Source organism: Lissotriton vulgaris, chromosome 3_2, assembly GCF_964263255.1.
Source record: "Lissotriton vulgaris chromosome 3_2, aLisVul1.2, whole genome shotgun sequence".
In the NCBI taxonomy this organism is placed as follows: Eukaryota; Metazoa; Chordata; class Amphibia; order Caudata; family Salamandridae; genus Lissotriton; species Lissotriton vulgaris.
The window spans coordinates 193,649,990-193,674,428 of record NC_141690.1 but is presented as its reverse complement, the minus strand read 5'-3'; the positions used below and the strand labels follow the sequence as shown (position 1 = coordinate 193,674,428).

General features: G+C 41.5%; 1 protein-coding gene across 1 annotated transcript in view; it reads left to right on the top strand.

Annotated features, from left to right (window-relative positions):
- ASPNAT (aspartate N-acetyltransferase) overlaps positions 1 to 16,978 on the top strand; it is a 197,007-nt gene extending 180,029 nt beyond the window's left edge. The window contains exon 3 of the mRNA XM_086964203.1: positions 15,434 to 16,978. Within this exon, the coding sequence (XP_086820329.1) occupies positions 15,434 to 15,801 (368 nt within the window). The 3' untranslated portion in view covers positions 15,802 to 16,978. The remainder of the gene's footprint in view (positions 1 to 15,433) is intronic.
- The last annotated feature ends 7,461 nt before the right edge of the window (positions 16,979 to 24,439 follow it).

Here is a 24,439-nt window from a genome sequence, read left to right as displayed (position 1 = left end):
TTTTTTGATGATGCCCCCGGGATTTGGCCCTCCCAGGGGCAAATTAGCATATTTAGCGCGGGAGACCAAGTTTCTTTTTTTTATCAGCAGGATGCGCGTATCCTGCGCACATCCGCCCGTTTTGCGATGTTTGTGGGGGGTTTAGAACCGAGGCACAAGATGGCTGCCAACACTTCCTGATTTGGAGTTTTGACAGCCAATTAAAATACTGCTTGTGCACGGCAGGGTACGCGGACCCTCCGAGGCCATAGATATATATATACTTTTAAATGTCATTTTCTCAGGAACTACTGAACGGATTTACGCCATTTAAGCAAAAGGCACAAGTCTGAACTAAGGACTACCTCTTTGCCAAATTTGGTGTAATTCCGTTCAGCAGTTCGGGCTGTAGCTGCAGCTAAATGTGCTATGGGAAATTGCATAGGGAAAACGCGTTTTGGGACCCCCCTTTTTTCTCGGCCCCTGCTTGACGAATCACCGTGAAACTTTCAGGATAGGAGCGGACCGGAGCTGGCCAAAAGTTTTGAAAATGATCTAGATAGACACATATATCCCTCCCAGGAAAGAAAAAAGAGGCATAAGAGGAAGAAGTAATATTAAATCTTGAATCTTGAGATTGATAGGAAAAAACGGTATGAAGTACCGATATGGTAATTTAGACCTATGGAGAAGTACAGTACACAGAAACAACTCTATGTCTGCCACTGAGAGGAGGAATGTGCATGGAAACCAACATAAAACATGGTAACATAATAAGGGTATGGGTTCAAACGAAAGAAACCCCCAAGCAAACCACAGGGCCGGACCTCAAGTGCAGTTGTAGTTGACCTCAAATTCTGCCACTAGAAGCATCCATAGAAAACATAACACATTTAGTAAAAAGTCTCCAGGCTGCAGTCGGAACAAAAGACTGATTTAGTAGCAAATAAATCTGTAAGGAAATAATACATATAGGTATAGAGATATATAAACACACCCGCATACAGACATATAGGGACCAATCGTGAAATGCAAGTCCCAACTATTTGCCGTAAAGGCATGAAAGAAAGGAACTGTTCCCAGAGGGACAGAACCTAATGAGAGAAGAAGAAAAATCGAGCAGCAAAGCTGGTAATCTGACTCTTCTACCCCTAACTAGACAATGGCTATGAATCATCATAGCCAGAAGAAATGCCTAATAAAGGTAATAACGCTCCTGAGACTGGCACAAAACACAACTACAAATACCTATTAGGTAGATTTTTCAGGTCGGCTAGCTTTGAACCGACATAAAGCTGAATCAGCTTGCTTTCCAAAGAGATGGACACCATCAAATGGCATATTCTGAAGAGCGTCTTTGACAGGCTCCGAAAACCCCAATAGGCGTAGCCACGCCATAATCCTGCAGACAGAATTAGTACTGTCCGGTATACACCTGTTACAACGCAACTTTTACAACTACCTACCATTACAACGCAACTTTTACAACGCATACCATTACAACGCATTGCGCTGGGGGCGCTCTAGGATAGGGAATAAGTTTAATTTACTATCCAACACCTTCCCTAGTGTCCACGGGGACTGGAGTTGGAATAGTAAATTATACTTACCACTATCCAGCACCTCTAAGCGCTATGCGTTGTAATGGTATGCGTTGTAATGGTCGCGTTGTAATGGTAGGTAGTTGTAATGGTATGCGTTGTAACGTCATACATCCGTACTGTCCATACTGTATTTAATAGCAAACTTGGCTGCGTCTTGACCATCCTGCAGTACTTGAAGGAGCTCCTGTCTGGCTTCCTCTGACAGAGAAGGCTGGCGCTGTGCAACAGAGTCCCATAGGGCATGAGGCATTCTACTTAAAACACAGTAGTGTTTAAAGATCTCAAAGCCTCACTGGCAGAAGAAACAACTGCAACCACAATTATCCAACCACCTGGATTCCTTGCTAGGTAAAACCACCAGAAGGGCATTAGGGTCCGCCGACGCAGTAGCAGTTGTACTACCAGTCCTTTAGTGGGGGGTGTCATAAGAGGCAGCGAAGATCTCATGGCGCAGGATGATGCTGAGGGCCCACTGCCCGGTCAGCATGCGGTCCAGTGACAGGTTGTGCCCGTGTCCCCAATAACATGTCAAAGAGGCGCTCGTCGAAGGGGAGTAATGGGACAACACCTGTCTCACCTTAATGGAGAACCTTCATCAAGGGATCTGTGGACAACTGCACAGAAGGGAATTGGCAATTCAGAACTGCAGTTGCTCTTCTTATAACCTCGGACAAAGAGAAACAGTCCTTCTTTGCAATGCCCGGAGGTTTAGAGCAAGTCCGAAGCTGGAGACGACTGCAGACCACTAGCGCACCCCAGATCAGTTAGCCAAGTATCCTCCAAGGATGGTGGGGGAGGAGAGGACCCAAAGAAGTCTGCCTCACATCCTCCTCTCCATCAGTAAAACGAGGATTTCCCACAGGGAAACCAGATAGAGGCTGAATATGATCCAAATTATACGGATCCACAATGAGCTGCACCGCCAATGCCGCACTTGACACCATCAACGTTGTTTAGGATGCTATCCAACGTTGGACATGGCAATGGGAACCGCATTGAGTGGCTCCATCAACATCGCAGGCTGAAGAGAGACCGACGCCGAAGTTGTGAACCCTGGAGGGCTGTGCACCAGCACCGAGTCGAATCTGCTATCAGATTTAGGGGTTCTGCTTTGACTGAGGCCGAAGCCGCCAGCGAGAGGTCCGCTGAGACACTCAGTACCTCTTTGGGGCTGGAAAGCGCACTAAGAGGGAGTCAGAGGGTCAAAGACCTGTTGAAGCGAAAGAAAATATTTCTTCATTCGGTTGAAGCTTGCCCCAGCTCTGCGTATTTAGGGAGGCGCAGGGCCCCCAGAGAGGTCTCCGGAACCAGTAGGTTGCGAGACGATGTCCAACTCATGCGCAGTATGTTGGTTCTTCGGAGTTTTCTTTGAAGTTGACGGCTCTTCACCAGAGCAACTACTCGACATGTCTCTCGACTTTGGAGAAGGTGGATGAAGCTGCGGTTCATCCGAAAGCCGCACCACGAGGAGTTTCATGCAGTGTTCCTTTAATGCCTTCGGCCAGAGACACTGACAGGAGCCTCAGTTGATTGATCGTGGTGCTCGCCCAGACACCATAAGCAGACAGTATGTGGATCCGTGAACGACATCTGTCTCTCCCAAGAACGACAGGGCTCAAACCCAGCTGACATAGTTTTGGCACACTGTTCAAGAGGTAGAAAAGAGGAATGGGCCAACAAAGTCTTGACCCTGCTCCCCATTTGAATAGTCCAGCCTGAACTGCCAAGCCAAGTCCTCCCTGGATCGAAAATAAGCATCCTGGGACCGGTTTTAGGGTATCACCCCTTATCAGCCAGGCTAGCTTGAACCCTGTGGCGCAGCAAGCAAGGGACCCTTATCTGGGCATACCCTTTGCCACTCAGGGTGCACATAGCAACATCACAAAATAAAATGATGGACAGAGTGTTGAAACTTTTCACTCACTCACCCCAGTCATAGATCTGGGTTTAATCCATCGTTACTTAGCTCGCCACCTCACCCCAGTTTGGATCCAGCCATATGCAAATCAGTCTTGACAGTGCTTCCCATGGGAACAGTCCAGCTCGAACTGCCAGGCCAGGTCCTCCCTGGACCGTTAAACAAGCTTCCTGGGACTGGTTTCGGGCTATCACCCCCTCATCAACCAGGCTAGCTTGAATCCAGTGTTGCAGCGAGCAAGGGACCCATGTTTGGATATACCCTTAGCCATTTAGGGCGCACGTAGCAACATCATAAAGTAAAATGAAGTGCTGAAACTTTTCAAACACTCACCCCCAGTCCCAGATCTGGAGAAGTGTGGCTCACTGGATAGAGCAAGCAGACCCTGAAGCAGAGGTCAGACCCGGGACCATACCGATTTTGTAGGGCCTTTGGGACTCAGAAGAGTCCCACCTACATCAGAGATTTACCGAATCGGTAAAAATACCGATTCGGTATTTTACAGAATCGGTAACTTTACCGAATCGGTAAAGTTACCGATTCTGTAAAATTGTGCCCCTACATGCCAAATCATGTATACCGGTCGGTAACGGCCGAAAATACCGATTTTTGGCCGTTACCGACCGACCTACATCTGGCCCTAGATATTTACAGTGAGAGACTTTGAATGGACATTTCAAAATCACGCAAACTGTGCATCCAGAATTTTTGTGAATTGTCTGTGTGTTAAGCTGCACATTGATTAGACCAGGTAAGAATCGATACAATGAATCTTTCAACACTGATTGCTCATATCTTTCAAAGTACCAAATGCACACCTGGTGGATCAATGTGAAAGTATGGGACATGTTCTCAACAAAAGGAACAGTTTACCACTAAGGACAAAAACTCTTGTGTTGACAAAAATATAAATAGGTGCACAAGCTTAATTGTGTGTCTAATAGGTTGAATGAACACATAAAGCAGTATTCATTGACAGTGAAAGAGGTACTTCTTTGGCCACTAAGCACTCATTTCCTGCCACCAGTGTATGTATGGCAAACACTTTCTAATTTTATTACTGAGTGTGTACTCACTTTCTGAGACCACATTGAGCAACGCGGTGGGTGAGAATGGTTTCTTTCTTCTCGCTCAATTGTGGGCAAGCTCACACAACACCAACAAAAAGAGATGGCCCCCACTGCCATGTATATATGTCAATTAAACAATGCAACCTTCACGTATAAGTCAGAGAATTCGCCCTTAACAATTAGAGATAGTGCATTTCTAAGCCATTCTCATTTTGATAGACATACGTTATGCTTACCTGCAGTATCACTATGTTGGGATCCAGCAATGGTGATTATTATGAATACTGCATGCATGGCATATGCACCGAGCAAGTGCAATACTTTGATCTTTGACCGCACTATATTATGACCTTTTCCCATGCTGCCAATCTCACACAACGTTATCCAGTATTATGGGTGTCTTTCATAGATTCACATGCCTGAATTATTATTATTATTATTATGCTGTTTTATAGCGCGCTCCATTACTGCCGGAGTATCCTGGCGCGAAAACAGAATAAGAACAAGCAGCCTATCCTACAAGAACAAAAGCTAAAAGGCTAGTCAAAACAAATGGGTTTTCAACCCCTTTTTAAAAGAGATAAAATTCACCGTAGCTCGCAGGGATAAAGGGAGCTCATTCCAAGCCAAAGCGGACTTCACCGCCACTGATTGCCCTCCCAGCCGAGAAAGCCGGAAGCGCGGGACCTGAAGCAGATGTTGGGCGGCAGAGCGCAATGATCGCTTAGGAGAGTAGCGCCTGAATCGTTTCATCAGGTAGGCGGGGCCTTGTCCATAAATGGCTTTGTGGGCCAGGGTCAAGATTTTAAAAGTAATTCTCTGAGAGACTGGCAACCAGTGCAGGCTCTGCAGGTGGTTTCTAGCGCTGACCCGACTGGGGATATTACCCAGCAGTCTGACGGTTGCATTTTGGATCACCTGGAGACGTCTCACCATATAAGCCGGGGATCCACTCAGCAGGCCATTGGCATAATCAAGTCGCGAAAGAATTAGGGCTCTCGCCACTGACTCTCTTGCTGAGGCAGGCAAATAGGGAAAAAACTTCCGTAATGCCTTAAGGGTCCCGAAACAGCCCCCAGCCAGCTTCTTAATGTGCCCCTCAAACCGGAGGTCTTCCCCGAACCAGACCCCTAGATTCTTGGCGAGGACATTGACTGAACTAGGCATCGGAAAACCGGCCGGCCAAAGTGCTTCTCTAAAATTAGGGGGGAATTGACCGTAGAGCAGTATTTCCGTCTTATCCTCGTTGCACTTCAGTTGCGCGGAGGCTAACCATTTGAAAACTGCGGATAAACAGAACTGAATCCGCTCGGTATCTAAGACATCCCTAGGCCAGGTAAACAACAGCTGTGTATCATCAGCATATGCGATGATTTTGGCCCCCAAATGCTCGGCAAGCTCAATCAGGGGGGTCAGATATACATTAAAAAGAAGAGGGCTCAAGGTGGAGCCCTGCGGGACCCCCGTCATGAGGGGCTTAGCCGAATATGAAAAAGGAGGGAGCCAAACCTGTTGTGATCTAGACGAGAGAAAGGAACGCAGCCAGTCCAAAGCGAGGCCGGCAACCCCAATATCCGCAAGCCTAGTGAGGAGGCATTGGTGAGGCACCGTGTCGAACGCGGCAGAGAGGTCCAATAAAATTAGAGCTGCTCTGCCGTCACCGTCCAGACACTCCCTAACTGCCTCCGAGATCTCCACCAGAGCAGATTCCGTGCTGTGCGCAGCACGGAAACCAGATTGAGCAGGATGGAGAGCCCCAGATGATTCCACAAACTCATTAAGCTGCCGGAAAGCCAGTTTTTCCCCTATTTTTGCCATAGCCGGGAGCAGAGAAATTGGGCGATAATTGGCCAGCACTTCAGGGTCTGCTCCAGCCTTTTTCAGCAGGGGGAGAAGCTTGGCTTGTTTCCATTCAGCAGGAACTGTAGCTGTTTTAAATGAAAGGCTAACAATCTGCGTCACTTCCTGCACCACCACATCCGCGACCCCTGCCAGCACTCGCGCTGGACACGGGTCAGAAGGAGATCCAGATTTCAAAGATTTAATCACAGCTAGTGTGTCGGTAGCAGTGGGAGGCGTGAGCTCCACTATCCGGGGAGATGAACTCTCCGAGGGAGGGGAAAGATGGAAAGAGTCATCCGGCAGGTGGCTAGAGCTAAAACTCGCCTGAATGGCCGCTATTGTACTGAATCATTCCCCGTCGTCGGAATGGGAGTTCCCGTACATAAATAAACTAATGTCCTGTAGACATATGTAACAAAAGGCAAAGAGATCCCTTTTCCTGGTTTAGACTAACAGGTAAGACCACTTAAAGTGGGCTTTCTGTTTGGTGTTGTTCTAGGATAATCTATTTAGTTTAGTCAGTATTAGGAGTCCAGACAAAACATAACAAATTCACATATATGTCATAACGATTGCGTAATATACATATAGTTATTAATTGCTAGTGACCTTGAGAAACTGTCAAAAGTGAACAAAGCAAAATTTGCGAGAGGTTTTTCGTTGTTGTAATAAGATTTATTATAAAAAGTTCTGATCAGTTATTATCATTTTTTTCTTTAAAAAAACATCATACAATTTATTCAAATATTACATTACATATCATAAAAAACAATTAAATCAAGAAAACTGTCGACGTGGCGTTTCGGTGAAAACGTTGGTCACCTTCTTCAGGACAATACTTTCTTATTAAAAAGAATTCATGTATAATTTTATATCGCAGCCTCTATTAATTGGCTTTAAGTTGCAGAACTGGAAACGTGTTCATCCTACTTGGTAGTACTATAGGGTGGGGCCTGTTCTATGATCTCTGCTCCCAACTTCCTATTTTTCTATACTAAGTTGGTGGTTGTTCTTTTGGCCAACTGAAAATATATTGCAGGAGTTTGATTCCAGGTTTCAATAACTAGTGTCCTTTTATTCTTAAAGGTCCACCGTCCTCATGTTGTCTCACGGTCGTTTATCCCAACTTTCTTTACTGTAGGCTTTGTTTGTTGCTTGCTGAGAACCTTCCTTTTTTAGGGTTCTTGGCTTGTAAGGGTTCACTGGGCTGCAGCCACAGAACAGCACAGGACGGTCGTGGAGGAGAGCCCAGAAAGCTACAAAACTCCCAGTGAACCCTTACAAGCCAAGATCCCTAAAAAAACGTTCATTTGATTATTTTGAGCTTTTTGTACTTTTTTTTCAATTTTTCTTTTTCACTCCAGGGTGCAATAATTTATTTTATATTTTGTTAGTTTTGTGGAGAAAGTGTCTAAATCTGAAAGTACAAATAAATGTGTTTAACTGCCCCAAGGCTTCCCTTTCAAACTCCTCCTACTGAAAGTATTTAACTCTAGATCAGCCCTTAACTCCACCCATGAGCATCTTACTTTCATTGTAAAGCTTCAGATAAATTATACTTTCAGGCAGTTGGCATGGAGACTGGAGAGGATTCTTTGCCGTTACCAACCCCAAGCAGCTCAGTACATAGGAGCAGAATGGGCATTCAGCTTACTGTTAGAACTAAAATGGGAAATCTAATATTTCAGTTCAAGACAATATGAAAAGATAGTGAAAACCAGATTATATACATTTAAAAAATAACGGAGATTAATACATTTTAACAAATGCTGACAGTTCTGACAATAAAATGATAGACAATATGCAGGAATAGGTACAGGGGGATACATTATTCACAAATAGTGTAAGTGGTGAAGTTCAATACTTACAGGGTGAAAAATTTGAACAGGAGAACCCATATGATCTGTCTGGCCCAAATATCTTAGTCAGCTATGTGGTGGAGTTTTCACCATCTGAACTCTGTTTCAATTAGATTAAGACTGAGGCCTTCTTTTTTGAGTGCGCACTGTAAAATGCTGTGCCACTCCTCAAGTGGTCTGCTGTTTCGGGAACCCCAAATGACTGACTCTGAAAACACCAGTCTCTGGTTTTACTAGGTGCAGATCCAGACCCTGTAGAACCGGGACTGCTGAAGGGGCTGGGGGCTGCATGCAGAGGTACAGCCCAGCCCCTGTCTGATCCCTCAAGCACCACAAGCAGGGAGCAGACAACCCTCCCCAAACCAGGCTGCAGCCCCTCTCACTCTGTACGCCCTCCATGCCTCATCCCCAACCTACAGCAGCCCATCCACTGACCTTTATCGCCCGTTCAGATGAGGTGGTAAATGTCAGTGGAATAATCCCAAGAATCAGGGAAAACATTGATTTTCATCTGGTATTCCCAGGTCTACATATTTCTTTCTATTGGGTCTACATATTTCTTTTCTATTCGGTAGAATGTAAGGATTAGTTACTTATCTGTAATCCTAGTTCTCATCCAGGGGATACTCATCAAAAGTCATAATCTAGGAATAATCCCTGCCCATGTGCGAGATCCCGGAGCATATAGAAAATACATATATATATGCATATGTGAAAACATATATCTATGCAGCCTAAGATATTTCCACAATGGCCAAAATGCTGAAATTACATAGGTTTGTATAGTAGCACCTATACTCTCCCAACTCCTAAGGAAGAAAGAGAGCAGCAAACATTTGTCATGCAAAAATGCTTTATTGCCATGAAGAAACCTGTAATTGCAGGCATTTGCCAGTAGGCTGCAGTAGAGTATCAAGAAAACAAAGAAAACTGAGACAGTGGGCCCGATTCACAGAATGAATTTAAAACTCAATCCTAAACTTACTACTATTTTGGTATTCAAAGAATGCACTTACTACTTTTTGTATTCACAGAAGTTAGGATTTTGCCTTAAGTTTGTCTTAAGACAAACTTTAGACAGACTTAAGACAAAATCCTAACTTCTGTGAATACCAAAAGTAGTAAGTGCATTCTGTGAATACCAAAATAGTAGTAAGTTTAGGATTGAGTCTTAAGTGCATTCTGTGAATCGGGCCCCTTGCCTTTAAGGCATTAGAGTAGGGGTACCCTGCCTTTAAGGCCTGTAGGCGACCCCCTGCTCCCATGATGGACCACAGGTGGCAGTTAGGTCTGTTCTATTTTCAGGCTCCTTCTGAGAGGGTCCTGGAGCTTGAGCACTTCAGTTTTTTTATTAAAACTGATTTTGAAGAGATTTTTCAGAAAATTCGACGTTTTCTGGTTTCTAAAGGCTTCTGCTGCTGGTTTTGTGGACTTTCATAAATTTTTCCAGTCAGAATGCCAGCTTTATTCAGGAAATGTCCCTACTGTGACAAGTAAATGGCACTGGCAGATCCACACTCGGTGTGTATTGTGTGTGTGTCTTCCATTCTCACACAATCCTGACAAGTGCCACCATTGTCAGAAGTTCTCCAGACGTACCCTGCGTGACAGGGAACGCATAAAACTCCATGCTCTGCTGAAAAAGCGCAAGAGTCATCAAAGTGGGTGGCCATGGAGGCCCCGGGACATCATCTTCCAGCAAGCAACGTCAAAAGCGGCAACGTTCCAACTCTCCTGACCCTAGGAAGAGAAAGGGGACGAGAGAATCACCATCGACGTCGAAGTCACCATTGAAGAGGCCCAGACACACTTCAGGAACACCATCTCGACGTCAAAAGTCTCCGCCGTATGCAAGTAAGTCGGCGTCGAGGCACCACACTTCGGGCTCGAAGGCTGAGGGTGCTGAGAGACCTAGGTCTCTGTCGACGTTGAGGCACTATCTGCCATCCTCGAGGGGGTCAGCGTCGAGAGTGACGACGGCTAACATCTCGCCACCGGTGGGCGTGCCGTCGTCGAGAGGATCGTCAAGGTCACACCACTTGACGTCAAGAAGATCGACGTCCACACGACAGCATGCAGGTTCGCCGTTGACACAACATCGTGACAGATCGCCGTCGACTTGATGCCATGGCAGATCGACGCGAGGTCTCCAAGTCGACGCCACCTCATCGCCGTAGGCGATCGGCGTCAAGACCATCGAGACCTAATTCGATGCCGATGGTGACTCAGACATCACCGTCGTCGAAGCACTCGACGTCGAGAGAAGAGGTTACAGGAATTGCGGAGTCCCGCGGCAGTCAGATCCCAGGTCTTTCTATGGCAATAAAGCATTGTTGTATGACAAATGTTTGCTGCTCCCTTTCTTCCTTAGGGGTTGGGAGAGTTTAGGTGCTACTATACAAACCTATGTAATTTCAGCATTTTGGCCATTGTGGAAATATTTTAGGCTGCATAGATATGTTTTCACATATAGGTATATATATATATGTATTTTCTATATGCTCCGGGATCCCGCACATGGGCGGGGATTATTCCTAGATTATGACTATTGATGAGTATCCCCTGGATGAGAATTCACAATGACAGGATGTAGGTGCAGAAAGTCTGGTCAACATTAAAGATTCTGCCCCCTCCTCACTATCCACAGCCTAAATCTGCCCTTCTGTGATCATTCATTTTTCTCGATAGAGAGTGGATTGAGATGTACTAAAGCTAACCATATGATGCACTGTGGATGTTTTCAACCTATTGGCAACACAGGCCACCACCTTCTGCCCGCCCCAAGCAGAGTGTCTACATAAGTATGCATGACCCTGTCTGTTTTTCTAAGTTACCAACAGGTGATGTTAGAAGTCAAGTTATGCCTGTAGTAATCTAACAGCCCGGCTTGCCTAAAGCAAACAGGTAATACATATTTAGGTTTTCCTAAAGGTGATCTGTGTATTGCGTGGTAATGACAGTCACAATTTTTGGGTACTTCCAACAAATGACACTTTCCCTGTCTCAAGATTTATGTGTGCCCATTATTCCAACCTACTAGACCATAAGGCTGTTCAGCATTGACCTATATTGGCGACATCCACTTAATTGCATGCTTAAACCAGGCCACTCCTGACACTTTGAAAAAAATCAGTGACTACCTTTTAAGTATTCAGGACTGGATGTGCAAGCTGAATGGCCGTAAAATGAAATTCTTATTATGGGGCAACAACAAAATACGCTGGAACAACTTTGTCGCATTCCCAGCTCAGAACACTTCCCAAACCTGTTGTGTCAGTGTGCTCAAAGGGCTCTAGCCCATGAGTGGATTTCCACATAGGTTGTATAGCATCCTTCAATAACGCTTTCTTCAACTGTGAACCAAACTACTCCAGTGGGAACCCACAGAACATTTTCCCCCCTGTTTGCCACTGCCTAGTCTGGGACACCTGGAAAACACATTATTAGGCTGCACACGTTTGGGGGTGTCATGTGATCCGCTTCTCAGAGCTGAGAAGCCCCACTGCCTTCTCCACCATTCAGCATTCTCCTTACCGAGCGTTAAGATCTCCCAGCACTCTCCTTCTTTGGCAGCGTGGGAAGCAAATGATTCATTTGGTTCCCAGGGCTTAAAGCCATCAATCGGACCTAATTTTGAAAAATTGGCACTGGAGAAAAACCTCATCAGTTTTAGACAGAATCTTGCAGTGGGTAAAAGTCCATAAAGGAGTAATAGGGTGCGCTACAGGAGAGGAGCAATTGCAAAAAAAAGTCTTACTCAAGAAAAACCCACTTCACCATAACTAAACATTTGTACTCTTCAAAACGATTTCTTTTTAAGAAGCTCTCTGAAAGAGAGCTGTTATACTTATGTAAATTTGTGTCCCTGTTGTGTTTATGTGGATTTTTGTGGTCAGTAGTTTTCAGCACCAATATGCTGTATGGAATGCACAAGTGCTTTACAAATAATAACTAACATGAAATGTATGTGTTCATGTTTCACCACCCAACCATCATTGTTTCATGCTCATCTTCAGGTTATCACCATTCAGTAGATGTCCATATGTACGATAGTGTTTCACTAGCTCACATTTATGTAACCATCAGTCAGTAAATGCTCATATGTACTGCACTTATTCTTTGCCTTTCAAAACTGGGGTGCTAGTACAAATAGTCTAATTAAAAAAATGTTTGTACTTAAACATCAGTCGATTATATGTTGAATAACTGAATTAGTGCCTAACTGCAATCAATTCTTTTTGGGAGGCAAGGGTATCTTTTTCTGTTTTTTATTTGTATGTTTTCATCCAAACACCAACTATGTTTTCAAAAATGTAATTTTTATCAGGGGAGATATAAGTCGGAAATAGAAAAATGTATTCTTACACCAAGAATCGTCATTGAATAGATTTTTTGTATTAATTTAAGTACGTTTTTCAATAGAAACAAGAATATAATGCAATACCTTTTACTAAATTCCTACAACACTCTCAAATGCATCATACGTCTATAAATAAGCATATAGTTGTATATCAAAATGCGTTGATCAATATTCAGTTAAAAAAATCCATGTAAACAGCGTAGTTCGATAAACTCTACCTCTAAAATAGCCTAACCCAGGACTCAATAACTTATTTTGGTCATTCTCGGATAGCTCTGTGGACAGCACATTTCATTAAAGGATCTTCAAATATAGCGCCTTGCAGTGTCTCAAATAGTATATCAATGAGTCTCCAGGAAAACAATACTTAAGGATGAATTCTCAACTTTCGACTAGGGTGCAGTATTTATAGAATCTATTATACACAATGGGTTAACCTAGATCTGCTTGTTTCCTTTGGTGAACTGGGTAGAAAGAGCTGGTATGTGCTATTGCTAGTGTGGGCCGGAATATATATTGCCCCAGATTGGGATCTATCCTCTATAAACAGTTCACATGCTTTGGTATTTCATTTTATTTATTTAAACTTATTAAGCGTGCAGCTACCCGCAGTGGGTTTCCCGGCGCTAAGGGACAGAAAAGAAGGAGGAGTTTGCATGCTGATCTTACTGATGGAAAGCTTCTATTTACTGTTGAAAAAGCCAAGTTTTCATATGGTGGAATTCAGTGTGAAAACACAGTAAAAACTAATTTAGTGTAATGAGGAGTGTGAAGACCTAACACGTATAAAATATAACAAGAAAATGAGAAATGCATTATCCTCCAGGCATTGTATAATGGCTATTGATGTCTTGGTTTCCCATTCATAGATTATCTAGGTAAGGACAAGTTAATTGCTACAGAACTCATTAGCAGAGATGCCAAAAAGTTATCAAGCATAGGATTACAACCAGGCTTGATACAGCTCTCCATAATCTATCATCTTTTAGGGGAATGGAATGTTGTGGGAGATGCACCTCTTGATGTATCAGTCAGGAATTCCCTCCTCCTCAGCTTTCAAATCTTGGGGTGAGATGAGGAACAAAGGAATTCTCTGTAGCGGTGAGGAGTATCCCTCAACAGGGCCAAAAAATGAATCATCTAAATTAGACCTCCCACCTTGACAAGGGAACAACAACATTGTATAGCCTGTGGAGCAACATTTGGCCAACGGTTACACAAAAGCTTAACCCTCTTGTACCAAGAGGTTTGATAAATTATGACAGTCCCAGGAAATCACAACAAGGGAATGAGGGGTGAAAAAGATGTCTCTGACTAGTAGTTGTACAGGAAATCTTAAAGTACTCATATTCTTGCTGTGCTAATATGCACCAATTCACCACAGAAAGCCCAGACACTAACAAGTAGACTGTTGTATTTAAGAGAAGTGATAAAAATAAAGTTACATTTCAAATAATGCAGTCACGCTGCTTATTCCTGAACATCATTCAGCGAGGGAAGGAGGCATCTGACCACACCTGGGTTAACTCTACAATTTTACTTTATGAGAGGAAAAAACCTCCAATATATATGCCCCAAACAAAATGTAGGTACAGTTTGTTGCTTATAGTGGTGTCCATGCAGTACGTCACATTAACGTTTAAGTAGAGGACCCAAACACAATAGTATACATCAAACAAACCTCACATTATTCAACTGCTGAATAAAATGTGTACTGACCACAAACCTTTCATGATTCAACGTGCAGCTGTATGCTAAAAGAGAGAATTATTGGTATAAAATAAATCAGGCTGCATAGGTCAGACTGGAAAATATTTTGATCTATTCGGGATATTTAACATACTAAATAGCCCACTTTTACCAGATCTGCTACTAGTAGGTAGATAGCCATGTAATTTGTTTTATGTCTACCACGCATTAAGCTCTGTAGAGACAGGAATACAAGCTAGCATAACACAATATAAAAAAATTCAAGGAAAGTATTTTTCTAGCTGCTGAGCAGTGAAGAAAGAGGAAGTGATGTTTCTTGAGGATGTTCTTATGCAGTTGCAGGTGCATCTGATTGGTGGTTTTTGTTTTCTGGTTTGGACTCATGGGATCTGTAGTTTTTTGTTTTGATGTTATTGTTGTTAATAAGGCTGCTGAGCTGAATAAATTAATAAAGTTTAGCATAATCCTTAATAGAATTGAAACTTTCCTTCACGATAGCTAGGAAATTTGACATTGTACCATACACCATAAGTATAAACCCTAGAATAGGCAATGCATACATAAGCACAATCCGTGAAGTGTTTCATGTTAAAATAATTCTTAAGATAGCCTACATTCACATGGACGTTTAAGAGATTCATCTATCACACTTGTCCAAAGTACAATTGGGCTCCAGACAACATGTATCAAAGTAAATCTGGAATTTCAGGCTTTATAGCGTAGGACGTGTCAGATTAACAAAACCTTTCCAACCTCCTGTTTGCGAAATACGGTTTAATGCACAATAAAGTGCTCACTTGTGGTACCAAATGTTTTCAAAATTGCTGCACTCTCATTCTTTGAAGATACTTGAAGTAGGCTGACTATTTTCCTTATGCAATGTATTTACTAAAATGGAGTAATTTATATATTATCTGCTGCTATGCTACAAAGATATTGTTTCCATTTTAATATGGAGCATTTCCAATCTCTACATTCATATATTCCACATATGTGTAACTGCTGTATTAAACATTGCAATTAATCACATGCCACCATGATTCAGAAATGTACAGTTGTCTTAAACTTGACAGGTGCTTTTCTTCCTGCAGGTTCCTGCTTCTGGGTGGCAGTTCTAGATGGAAATGTAGTGGGGATCGTCGCAGCAAGAGGCAACGAAGAAGACAATTTAGTGGAGCTACGCCGTATGTCTGTAGATTCCAGTTACCGCGGGAAAGGCATTGCTAAAGCTCTGGGGCGCAAAGTCCTGGAGTTTGCCATGCTAAACAACTACTCTTCTATAGTTCTTGGAACAACGGCTGTCAAAATGGTGGCCCACAAGCTGTATGAGTCACTAGGATTCCAGCATGTGGGGATTGTTGAAAACTACACTCTGCCTGGGATGACTCATTCCATAACAGAGAGAATGTTTTTCCAGCTCCGCTACCATCGCTACCGCCTGCAACTGAGCGAAGAGTAAATCACAAATATATTTTTATATATTTTTTTCCATTTTGTTATTCTTTGAGCACTCACCATTTCATTTTATATGCTAAATCATGTTTGCAAAAAAGAAAAAAATCAATGCTTTCAGATAGCAATGTTTATGCCGGAAGTATTGTTGCTCTCGTACCAACCTACCACGTTAGTGCTAGGTCTGATAAAGTGAACAAACATCTTCTTGTTTCAGCATTGTCCAAATACCTGCATAAGCACAGCAACTTGAATACCTAGGGTACCACTGATTTTGTGTAAATAATATTTTCTTCACCTATGACGAAAGATTATGATAGCCTTTACTCGACTGCTACTTGCTGCATTTTCACGAATTCCTTAAACTGCATTCACATTATCATGAACATTAATGGTTGAGCATCCTTCAAATGTGGAAAATGCCTGCTGTAACGCATGAAAGGAATTTTTGCACGAATTCAAACGCATACTATTTGCCAACAAAGCAATGGCTAAAGTTGCACTTTTGGTTGTTCCACACTACATCTGAAAAAGCCCTGGGTGCATCCAGTAGCTTTGCCTTTCTTTCTCACCCTTTTCTTCATATTGGGCAGACTTTAATAATACAATATTGGAAAATACAATAGAGCTGGACAATCTTCTGCCTCCTGTATTTTCGTGCAATGCCTGCAACCTGGGCCAGAACTTCGCATGTCTATATTGGAACTGCTATATGCTGCCTTTTAGTATTTAGAGCAAAAAAAGGAAAACAACTACTGCTTGCTACTCTCAAGCATAGGGGATGCGGCATACCCTCTGGTAACATATTTGCACAATATTGCGAACGTCAAATTGAAAAAGTTTTAGTAAGGCAATGTACAACATACCTGGCGTTTGAGGGACTGGGAGGTGTACACCCAAAACATTTTATATTCTGCCTGTATACATAAAGATGGCCTTACTGCAGTCATCCTTAAACAAATTAATGTAAGTTTTAAAGATGTCTGAATTGTATAATGCAAATAGCAATGCAAAACAGATTTGGCATGTGTCTGTACTTAGTATGTGTGTACAGTGCCTGCAAACACAGCAAGGAACTATGACTACTAGCCTGAAGTGTAGAGTTTTGTGAGATTGTTCAACTCACAGGAACGCCGCATGTAACAAGCCTGAGGAAAGTTAGAATATTAGTTGTAGAAGTGAGTTTATAGAAATGGTAAAAAGCCTAAATACGTTGGAACACATATCTTCGTAAATTCTAAACAATATAAATGTAATTCCGACAAAGTGTTTATATACTGTGAAAAGGTATATCGTTCAGCTACCCAGAGCCAGATTTTGTCTACTTTAGCTGTACATATGACTAGAGACTACAGGTCAGCTGTACAAGACCCTTGCTCCACTTTTACTTCACTTATCCCATGTTAAAAGTGACACAAAAGTGGTACAAGGGGCTTGTAAATCTGCCTCTACATGTATATACAAATGTCAGTTACCTAGGAACGAAAACCATGGCAGTGCACTTAACTGTTTTATACATTTTTAGAGAATACACTGATTGTATCCATGCTTTACTAAGTACAAATCGATTGATGAGATTGGGGGTAGTACATTTCATGGTCAAACTGCAAACTGCAATCTGTCATTTTTGTGAGCGGTTACTGGGGAGTAACTTTGCGTGGCCTTAAATTGGATGAGGCTGAGTTGGTTCCATGAATTCATTTTTGCTGTACCTTTATTTACATACTTAGTTTTACATTTGCTGGCGCAGCTGCTTAGACACTGCGACCAGGTTTCGTTCGGAATGTCACAATGTTTCTTTAAAAATCCCTTGGCCCAGGGTCAGAGCAATACTTCACTTGCATTTTCCGAAGGAGCACAGTATCTCAATGTGGCCTAGCTTTCTTTGGATTTTCTATGGGCGGGAACAACATTTTATTTTTTACTTGCCACAAAAAAGGCAGGTAAAACTAAATGTGGCTTAAGCTGTAACGCACAACCCTACCTATGATAAGTAGGGACAAGGACGGAATGCTTCCACCTTCCATGCAACCACCTCCCGCGCCTCCTTAAGTACTTCCCACCCCCAGCTGCCCTGGTCTCGTTCACCATGTAGGAAGCAATGCTGGGTGCAGATTCGGACCCAGTAATGCTGTGTTCACACTCTTAACTCCATTCTGGGGACAAAGTGCAGAATAGTGGATTTAGGTGCGGAGATGCCCGCTAGACCATAAATTCCAGGCACTCAGTATCCCATCACCTAAATGAGACTCACTCGTAATCAGGGGCTAAACTGCCACATAATTCTACACTTGAAACAGTCGGCACACACTTTTACTACTCTTAAAGTAAATCCAATGCAGAGCAGAAAACCCAATGTTTAATTGTTTCAATCTTGTTTCATTATTTAAGTAGTATTGATTTGAACTATCTATGTTCATGCATACAAGCATAACTAAAATTGCAGTTCATCTTTCTTTTTTTTTGCTCTTATGAAAGATATGGATTCAGTGCGGCTGCATTAGGGGTTCTGTGACATGAGATTCAATACACCAAGTGGAACTCATACATTGGGTGGCTATGAGCTTACTATTTTGATGTTTTTTTTTATTTTTTATTTTAGGACATAATTCACAAAGGACATGTGGTAAATGCTGTGCATTTACTCATGAATTATTACTTATATGTTTGGACCTGACAATCCCAGACGTACTCATTTAAATCTCTGCCAGTTTCTAATTTTCATCAATACCCACATGTGTAAAATGTATACACCTGAAATTACCATGAAAAAAAAATATGCTGCAAACATGCGTTTGCATGTTTCGTTACATTTTTATCATTTCTTCAGTACAACATAATGTTTCCCTCAGGGAAATCCTTATTTCTACATCCCAATTAAATGTGTGAGTGTTTTCTCCCAATTTCTGTCCTGGAAAGGCACCTACTGCCACCTTGGACAGGAGGAAATTTGCAAGTGTTCCAGGATTATAAGCTACTTACAAGATACATGAATGCCACAAACAGACAGGTTTATGGGTGTCACCCGTAGTTGCAGCCTGTACCTCACAGAAATGTCCTGAAACCTGGCCTAAACCAGGAGTGCAAATTTCAATGCGAGTGTGACTCTTGATTTTTAGGCCTAACCTGAGGCACTGCAAGTGCAGCCAGAGCCCGTGCAGGTAAGAGCAGCGGGGTGGTGGGGCTGGGCTGGGGGTATTATACAGATGACCACGAGGGGAAATTAAATAAATAATACATTTTCCCTGGTAGTCGTCTGTCGAAATCCCCCCCAGCCGGCCCGCCCCTCTTACCTGCATGGGCCACAGCTGCGCTGTCGCTTGCGAGACGTTTTGTTAACTTAAAGCCCGCCTATTGCTTACTCCTGGTAGGCTTCATTGCCACTCTCATTTCCTTGCTTCTAATTTGTTAAACCGTGACTCTACCCAGTAGCACTTCCTAAGTACTTCTGTCCTTTCCACCGCGTGCAATGTGGGAGGTACTTTTTTTTTGTTGTGAAGCCCCTATTTTGCATTTGTCTTCATACTCCCAGGCCCTCCAGCACACGAAAAAGAAAGTGCGTCCAGCACTAGTCCCGTCATAGCGCCTTTTTAAAAACCATTTTCTCTGTATTGCTGCCTACACGCCCTCCCTCCATCTTGCCTCATGGTCTCCCCTCCCTAACCATCAGAAATGTAAAAAAGCACTTTTTAATTACTTTCAGCCAGGATGCCCAGCAGCTGCGCTGCTGTACAACATGGATAAAACCCCATTGACAAAGTCAAAAGCACTTGTTGGCAAGATTTACTGGTTTTGCCATTGCATGTTTTTAAAGTGTTAATTTTTAGTTTAGCATAGTTCACTCTCACTATGTGGTTATAGAGTACTGTATAATAGAACACCTCGCCTCTCATTACTTAGCGATGCGTAACAGCGCTATAAAATCATCACTGTTGCAGAATCTCAAAACCTAGAGAAGTTTTTAGCATAGGAATATTGTATAGGCATAGAAGGATTTAAGATAAAGCTAAAAGAGGTCTCATGATGTAATGTCAAGATACTAAAAAGACAAACTCAGTGTTAAAAATATACAATATGGGAACTTCTACCATTCTATGCACAGTGTTTGGCTCAAAGCATCTTCTTATATAGATGAGCGTATTCCCTCCAACAACAGTAATAATGAACAGGTATTTAGCCATTGAGTTTAACAAATTAAGGAGCATGCTTGGGTGCTATTTGAAGATTGGTCATCTTAATTACAGTGTTCATTTAAGCAAACGTCATGGCAGATTACTGTAAATTATGACTTCCTCTTTATCTTACTTTCAGTCTGGTGATTTGTATTGTAGGATTTATAGATAGCGTACAGAACCGGACCTAGAATTTTCTTGTTGTTTTAGATAGGGAAATAGGAATTTGTTATGTTGCTTTGAAATTCTTCAACTGGAATTCTGCTTAAAACGAATGTTAGCTACTCTGTTGTGGCTAGTGAAAGCAATTCATGAGTGGTATAGGGAGCTTGCATTCTATAAATTCACAAGGTTTTGTTTGAGACACGTGCCTTTCCTTATCTGCCTCACTCATTCGCAGAAGCCAAAATCAGCACACTTGTAAATTATACAGTGCACGCTCGAATGATTCTTTTGGTTACTGAGTAGCAAAAACTGGTTGAGTCACATTGTTGGGATTAGTCCATAAGACACGATACACAAACTCTTAGCTGACCTCTAACTTCCTGAACACGGGCTTGCCACTCTTGCAGTGTACATGCCCTAGTGTTTTAATGTGGGAAGAACGTTGCTGCCTCAAGGTCTATTGTCGTATTTTAAGCAATTTTTAAAGCAACAGTACTACCAAGGTAGAAGAAAATGTTTGTCACTGCAAGTTACATTTGTCTCATTTTTGTAATAAAAATCTGCATGCATGTGCTGTATTTTAGCATTCCAGAAAATGAAAGTGGCATATCTTTTAATCTCAACACAGCATGTGTATTCAAAAAACAATTTTACTACTATTTCGCATGAGTTGTAAGATGTGTAGGTTTTTACAATAATTTAAAACGCAGTTTTCACAAGGGGAACTGCCTGCCAGTTCCGTGGACACACTAGTTGTGTAACACATCTGAAGCCTAATCAAAGACATTTTTCTTTTTAAAAACGTGCAATAATGCCTCCTCCTTACTACAAGGCAAATATGTTTTGATAGTACTGCTGCTTTAAGAATCCAAGTGTGAAACCACTAATTTATCTTATACCTTTATCTAGTTCTATTTGACATACTAACTGTTCTCTGTGAAACAGGGTAAATTATGGTCTCCCTTATCTACTTTTCCCGTAAAATAGTGTCAATAAAAAAACTATCTTGTGGAAAGTTAATCATACTTTATTACTCTTTCATCTAAATTGAAAAGTAATGTAGCACAACAAATTATGAAACCCCCATGTATGGATGTTTGTCTAAATGGGCTGTACAAATTATCAAGGAGCTTTTGTAACTCTTCAGTGAAGCTAGCTATTTAAAAGTGCTCTGTTTGTACTGTTTAGATCTAAATGTTATGCAGAATTCAAGGTGCCCCATAAGGATGGGTCTGCCAAAGACCATGTCATTCTTTCTTTCTAGGCCGACCTGGATATCAGAATAGCCTTAAAGTGCAGATGACTTCTTTTTATCCAGTGGATCCAACTTTGTACACAAAGCATGGAAGGAACACCTGAACCCCGCTCACTGGATGCAGCTATTGCAGCAAGTGTAAACCCTCTAAAATGCTAACCACTGCACTTAGTAGTTTGACCGGCCCAGCAGGGAGAAATTGCAGCTCTGCTTTATTGAGCTCCAAGCATTATGTCTGCTGTAAAGGTCCGGGACAAGAACGTGTGTATTGGGGGTTGTTGCAGTGTGATGTAACAATCTACTAACCCTCCTGCACCACAAACACTGTTGGCTATGAACAGCAGATTCCTATAGGTCAGTGTTTGGTTCCTACATAGCAACGGTCGTGTTTGCATTTGTACCTTCTTGCTTTTAGAAAAAAATAAAGTGGCACAATGGAATTCTGCACAAGCAATACTACAAGACTTATTGAGACCATCAGAAACCTAAACAGACTTCGAATGTTGATTTCAATTATACAAAAAATTGTTAGTTATGCTTACTTTTAGTCTAAATGTTTTGGTAGCACTGGACAAAAATGGTTGTATTTGTGCCCCTCCAGAGACAGTTGTGAATTTACTCATTAAGTGCCATGTATGTAAAGTGAATTGCATCCTTTTGGATCAGAAGCATTATACCGAAGGAAAATGTCTACTTCTGTTATGTTTATATTGTGTTTACATTATGTACATCATGCGCAATCCGGTATAAACAAACACATTTTTTTACCTTTTGTGGTGGTTTATATGAAATTATTCTTTTGCTAGTTAATTAGATATTTAATTATACTCTGCTTAACAGACATGTAATAACAGTTGTAGGTGCAAGTAGCCAAAGCTTTTGATTACAAGAGGGTATAGAGTGTTATATTATATCCAGTCTTTACTAGAGAAAATGTTTTAACTTGTGTACTTGCACAAATATGCGGAAACCAGTAAATGCAATAAAATACGGATTAAATCATCTGATTTTACCAGACTGAAATTGAATACTGTGCTGTGATCTATTCCCACACTGTTATTGTACAACTATAGTTACCACTCCAAGTCTACCGCAAACTAAGGCTGTCACTAAACACAGTTAGCTAGATTGCCTTCAAAGCAAATAATTAAATCAAGTCTTTTTCTGTAATTATATACAGAAAGCAGTTATCCCATGCAGTTTATACTTGAATGTATGTATGCAAATCCTAGAAGCATCTTTCAATGAACAAAGATTGAAGGGATTTTTTCATTAAGATTTGGCCTATTTGGGGATGCCCAAATCCTGGACTCAGAGATGATGGTGTGAAAAAGTTATGGAGTGAATAATGGCAAGAACCAGATCTAACTATAAAATGCGACAGGCATTTCCATCGGGATCACAGTACAGTGACTTTGCTTGACTATCCATTCCTGCTGATATTCTACCAGTTTCTGAGCTAAGATATACTGTTATATTAGATAATGTACGTATCAGTGTTAAGTTCTTGACCAGGTAACGAGGGAAAAACACAACTAAAATTGGAAAATCTTGTAAATTCAAGATTCTAGCCTGCTATAGAATACACAAAACTGATGCATTCAGCACCTTTTTTTTAAATTAAAAGCATAAATGAGAAAGGCTAGTGTGTTCTACAATTACATATAGCAATCAACACAGTGCCCACTAGACTCCCAATCAACCACATGCTTTCTGACTTTCAATGTCGATGATACCCGGAATGCTATCTTCTAAATTTACACATAAATGTAAGTCTAAGCCTTAACCTGCGTATTTGATCTCTTTAGTAAAATTTGATTTTTACTCTATTAAATTTTTATATCATACTACCGAACCTGTAATTCAGTACCTGCTGCAGTTGTGTTCCATGCAATGGTCTTTACAAGTAACAAACCCGACTCTATTTGTCCGGTGTAAAATTCCATTGTTGAAGCCTCTCCTATATCTGCAGATCCTTGAGTGTTTATTTATATCTCTGGTTTTCATTCTTGTTGGACCTCGAAATGTATGCATTGTTTTTGAACCCACATATGCTTTCCTGCTAATTGCTTATCATCCACAACATGCATGTTTGGTAATTAAGCGGTATATGCTTTCTGATGTATGTTTATAAGCAAAGAGTTTGTTGGGCCATTAATTTGAAAGCACCAGCAGTAAGTTTTAACAAGTATATAAACAAAATTGTGCTTGATTTGCAGCAAAATGCATTTGTGGTAAATTCATGCTTTTAATTTGTTAACATTGTCCATAGGCAAGCTGTTGCAAAAAACTGAAACAGCAAAATAAACCAGTACTGTGTTAGTAGACGTTGTAGAAATATCTTGTCTAGAAGGCAAGTGAACATAATTTATACTATATATAACATAACATGTTTACATCAAACCCTTTGCTCAAAATGTGTTTGAAAAAAGGTCTTCTGCACTCACACTGACATACATTAATGTAAATGTATCTTTTGTCCCACAAAAGAGTTAAGTCTCATAAACAACTTTCAAAACATTTTGTCAAAAAAGGAGCCAGGATGTCTTGGACTGAATTCCCCCTTACATTTTTTCAGTGCCAAATTTGTAGATTAATTGTGATTTCCTTCAAGTTCACATCGAAACCTGATATTTTCATCAAATACCGCAACTCAGAGAGGGCTCTTACACTCTTTTTCTGTCTGCATGAAACAGTTATCAAGGATTTAATGCAGGATTAGATATCTAAATGTTGTAGAGTACACACTAACTCATGCTGATATTGAGAACTGCTGTTGCCCTTCTCAGTCTAAACTTAGTTGTTGCAGATTTCTCAGTATGTTCTAACACTGACAATGCCTAATGTCTTGGCACAGATTATTGACGTTTTCTCAAGTGAGTTGTTGGATGAGGAAGCGGTTACTCTACATACTTCCCACCACATGTTTTTTCTCACATTTCCCTGCATGTACACTCAGTCATTGTCGTATATAATCACAATCTATCCTCTTCTGCATACAAGAAATAGGGTTATTATGAAGTATGTAATCATGTCTAGTTTTGTGAAAGTTC